Source organism: Eubalaena glacialis, chromosome X, assembly GCF_028564815.1.
Source record: "Eubalaena glacialis isolate mEubGla1 chromosome X, mEubGla1.1.hap2.+ XY, whole genome shotgun sequence".
In the NCBI taxonomy this organism is placed as follows: domain Eukaryota; kingdom Metazoa; phylum Chordata; class Mammalia; order Artiodactyla; family Balaenidae; genus Eubalaena; species Eubalaena glacialis.
The window spans coordinates 95,557,284-95,561,698 of record NC_083736.1 but is presented as its reverse complement, the minus strand read 5'-3'; the positions used below and the strand labels follow the sequence as shown (position 1 = coordinate 95,561,698).

The 4,415-nt window shown below is 44.9% G+C and overlaps 1 protein-coding gene across 2 annotated transcripts; it reads left to right on the top strand.

Moving 5' to 3' along the window:
* Window positions 1-2,744: 2,744 nt before the first annotated feature.
* On the top strand, window positions 2,745-4,185 carry LOC133082313 (protein BEX1-like). Of its 2 annotated transcripts, none has more exons than XM_061178859.1 (3): window positions 2,745-2,833; window positions 3,207-3,291; window positions 3,617-4,185. In XM_061178859.1, the coding sequence occupies exon 3, from the start codon at window positions 3,622-3,624 to the stop codon at window positions 3,997-3,999; it is 378 nt and encodes a 125-aa protein (XP_061034842.1). In that variant the 5' UTR covers window positions 2,745-2,833; window positions 3,207-3,291; window positions 3,617-3,621; the 3' UTR covers window positions 4,000-4,185. The 2 variants fall into 2 exon arrangements, with proteins under 2 accessions (XP_061034842.1, XP_061034841.1); XM_061178858.1 differs by lacking the exon at window positions 2,745-2,833 and adding an exon at window positions 2,867-2,938.
* Window positions 4,186-4,415: the final 230 nt, after the last annotated feature.

The window sequence follows — 4,415 nt, the reverse complement described above, 5'->3', positions numbered from 1 at the left end:
CACTCTGTGCTCTGGGAAAACTGGCAGAACAGGCCTTCAAATCCATCAGATAATTAAATATTTTCAGAAGAAAATTTTATGAACCCAATTTTTTGCATCCTCTCATACCTAGAAAAGCACTTAAAATCATTAACAGAGACATCTGCTCCTCGTGAGTAGCAGCAACCTTCCCATGACTAGCAGCAACCTTCTACTGAGATGTGTGCTTGATTGCACATACTCCCTTCACCAAAATTATGTACATATACACTGACCTCTCCCCTGACCTCTTTGGAGCAGTTCCTCAGAGCTATCTGAGAGGCTATCTCCCAGGCTACAGTTCTCAGTAAGTCCCCAAATAAAACTGAACTGACAGTTATCATGCTGTGAACTGTTTTTCAGTCAACAATTCATGCCCACTAATATGAGTAGAATCAAAATTTCATATGATAACAAATGGTGAGGATGTGGCAAATTCAGAACTCTCATACAGTGTTGGTAGGTATGTAAAAGGGTCAACACTGTGGAAAACAGTTTGGCAGTTCCTCAAATGATTAATCATATTGTTGCCATGAAGTATGAAAACATTATGCTAAATCAAAAACTGAGCCCCAAAAGAACACATATTATATATGGTTTCATTTATATGAAATGTCCAGAATGGGGAAATCTACAGAGATAGAAAGTACGTTTGCTTTGTATGGTTGCTTTGACCTGGAGAGGATGGGAGGATAGGAGAGTGATAGTTAAAGAGTACTTTCTGAGTTTTTTTTTGAGGTGATGAAAATGTTCTAAAATTGACTGTGGTGATGGTTGTACACATCTGTGAATAAAGTAAAAATCATTGAAGTGTACACTTTAAATGGAGATCATATGATATGTGGATTATAGCTCCATGATGCTGTTATTAAAAGACATAAATAGAGTCTTAGCCCAATTTGGTTACTAATTGAATATGAGAGACAATGAAGAAGGATTCAAGGATGATGGTCTGGTTCTGAGTTGGCCAATGGGTGGATACTAAGGCAGAAAACAAAGGGAAAAGAGGCAGGTCTAAGGTGAGAATAAATGACTAGAGTTAGTGAGACAGCATATACAGACACTTTTAACCTTTTTTAGGGGCAAAGAACCACAGCCTCTTTTGAGAATCTTCTAAAAATTATAGCCTCTCTTCCCACAAAAATGTGAATGTATAATCACCTCCCATACAGATAATTTTGAATAACATTTAAGGTGTTCCACAGACTACCATGTTTGCATGTCTAATATAAGGTTACTCAGGATTGTCAGCAGAGAATGTTCCTTGGACCCTGGCATAAGTGAGGGAGTATCAGGGTGGGTATGGACTGGCAGATAGTGACCCTGCAGCAAGGCTGGGTTCTTCCTGAGTGCACTGGAGGTGAGGAGGTAAGGGTAAGGATCTCAACTCTCTGCACTTCCCAAGCCAGGTGAGAGATAGCAGAAAGGTCCCAAAGAGGTTTCCACATGGACAAGGTGAAAAAAAGGAGAGAGCAGGCAGACCTGGGAGGCTCTCTCTGAAGCAATTACTTTTCTACAATTCTTGTAATCCCCCACCACAGAGGTGTAGAAGAGCCCCATCTGGTTTTGAGTATGAGAATAAACCCCTCATCTATCTGGGAGATAAGTCACTAGGTAGAATTTTGGGGAAGAAATGAAGGGAAGGAACCAAAGGAATTTACTCAGGTCAAGACCTTGGTCACCTGTCCATCTATATTTTTGGAGTAAGAAACAATCAGGAGCCTGAATGTAGGAAATAAGAGGCTCTGGAATGTGGCAGCAGGAAGACCAGCCCCTTCCCAACCTCTTGACAGGGCAGGGGTGATCCGATTATCTCTGCATCCCTCAACCTGCATCAGCCTCATAGCTCTTCCCTTTGCTTAGGTCTTCAAAACCATCTTTAATAATAGCCGTTAAATTTAAGCAGACGACTTCAGTTGCCAGCAAATGCTTTTCCATATTTAATGAATGTTTATTATAGTAGAATAAAATATAAATGTTTATTAATAAAACTTGAAATCTGTCCCAGAAGGAATATAAAGGTAGATTATTTACATAAAATAGCCAAGATTTGACAATCAGACTTCTCCGTGAATATTAACTTCACAGATAATTTTCAAAACATCGCGACTGTGTTTAGAAAGATTTCCCCCATTTTTTTAATTCCATAAAATTCTGAAACAAGCTAGAATATTCTAAAAATGAAGTGGTGTGGAGCCCAAAGAAAATACTTTCTGTGTGGTGCAAGAGAACATAAACAATGAGTTTTCTTTTTTTTTTTTACTTCCCCAGGTTGAAGCATGTCTTTCAAAAAGCGAAATTTCCTAATTTCAGGTTTTTTAGAGGCATACTGATTTTTAAAAAGGAAATAAAAAGAAATTACTAGGAAGCAAATACTATACAGCTAGTGAGAACAGGAGAAAAAAGCAGAAAGGGCCAAAGTCAATACCGAGGCCTTGGAGTGGTGGGAAGGGAGGTGCAGACTCTCCCTGGTAACCAGAGAAGGTCAAACCCCAAACATTAGGGCAGTGAGGCCGCCTGTGGGCCCTCGGATCGGAAAGGACCAAGCTGAGGAACCAGACCTAGCGTACAGCTGCGTGTAGGGGGAGATCTTGCGTGCGGAGGTTGAGGGGAGGGTCCTGTTGAACTCTCCGTCGGCCCCGGTGGGTGGGGAGGAGGATCTGAGGGCGAGGTCAGCGGTGACGCAAAGCCCTCACGTGACCGCGAGCTGCAGAGCGACGCAGCCTTTGGTGTAGTCGTCACTCTTGTCTGGGTACCAGCTCCCCGCTGCCCTACGCACGGCGGGCTGGCATCGGGCCCGGGGGAAGCGGAGCAGGTAAGGGCCCCGGGGCCCGCGCTCTGACGCCTGAGCGGCAGCGGCCAGCCAACCCCAGAGGCCGGCTCATGGGTTCAGCGCAGGGGATCACCGCGGCGGGTCCCAGTGAGCTCTCTCCACACCCTTGCTTTCTTGGGACAGAAATAGGGCCCCCCTGGGGTGAGGGTTGCAGGGGCAGCAGGGTTCCAGGCCGCAAAGCAACTTAAGAGCGATGGGAAATCATCTCTGAGTTCCTGCAGGGCAATGGTGAACCCGGGAAGGGGGCGGTGGACGCAGGTCGGGGGTGGCGGCGGGGGGTGGGCGGTGAGGGGCGGTGGTTCGGCGCCCAGAGCTTGGCCACAGTACTCGCTCCCTCCATCCCTGCCTTCTGCAGGTCTGCGGATCTAAGTGTCAAGTGTTGCGGCGACGCACTTGCAGCGAGAATCGGGAGGAGGAGGAGACAGCAAGGATAGGCCCAGGTCGGTGCAGGGGACGGTGTGTGTGGGTGGGTGCAGAGCCCCGTCATACCCCCTCCCACCTTCCCCATGCCCTGTCCTCCACTTTGTTGTTTGAAGAGGCCTGGGGGAGGGATCTGTAGGGAAAATGGTGGGTTTGAGAGGAGGGAGGGAAAGAACTGAGGGGGTGAGGGCTCGGACTGGGGGCCCCCTAGAGGGCTCATGAAGCCTTTCAGGTGGGAAAATGAAATTAAAAAAATAATAATAACACATGCTATACAGGCCTCTGTCCTTGGTGCTGATCTATCCACGAAAAATGCAGCCCTTTTTCTTGTCTTTTGTCTCCTAGGAGCAATGGCGTCCAAAGAGGAACAAGTGATGAAAAATATCAACATGGAAAATGCCAACGAGGAAAATGATAAAAAAGAGCAACTTGCTAATAAAGGAGAGCCTTTGGCCCTACCTTCGGGATCTGGTGAATATTGTGTACCTGGAGGAAATCATAGGCGGTTCCATGTTAGGCAGCCCATCCTGCAGTATAGATGGGACATGACTCAGAGGCTTGAAGAGCCACAGGCAAGGATGAGAGAGGAGAATATGGAAAGGATTGGGGAAGAGATGAGACAACTCATGCAAAAGCTGAGGGAAAAGCAGTCTAGTCACAGTCTGCGGGCAGTTAGCACTGACCCCCCTCACCATGACCATCATGATGAGTTTTGCCTTATGCCTTAAATCCTGATGTTCTCCCTGAAGTTAATAGGGAGACACACCTGCTTCCTAAACTTACATGTTCATGATGTACCTCTGTTGTAAACCTGTTGATGCCACTCATTTCTGGTGGGTCTCATATTACCAGCTTCTAGTTGAATGTGTTTTTGACCCAGTCTATAAGATTCTGTTAGCAGAAGAATTTTACCTATTGCATGGCAAGATGCTTATTATATATTGTGAAGTTAATAAAGCAGTTTTTAAAAGCAATCTATGTATTCTTTTTTATTTCAAATCTCATATTTATCTAATACATGAGGAGAAAAATGCTGAAATTAAATGTACCAAAGGATTAATACAGGGACTCGATTCTGTGAGATGGTTTGATGTGTTTTCTTTTATAATTTAGTTTGAGAAGATATGTAAACTATTTTTAATGA

Bases quoted from the DNA above. Each gene is read 5' to 3' on its own strand.
- LOC133082313 (XM_061178859.1), top strand. From the start codon at position 3,622: ATGGCGTCCAAAGAGGAACAAGTGATGAAAAATATCAACATGGAAAAT.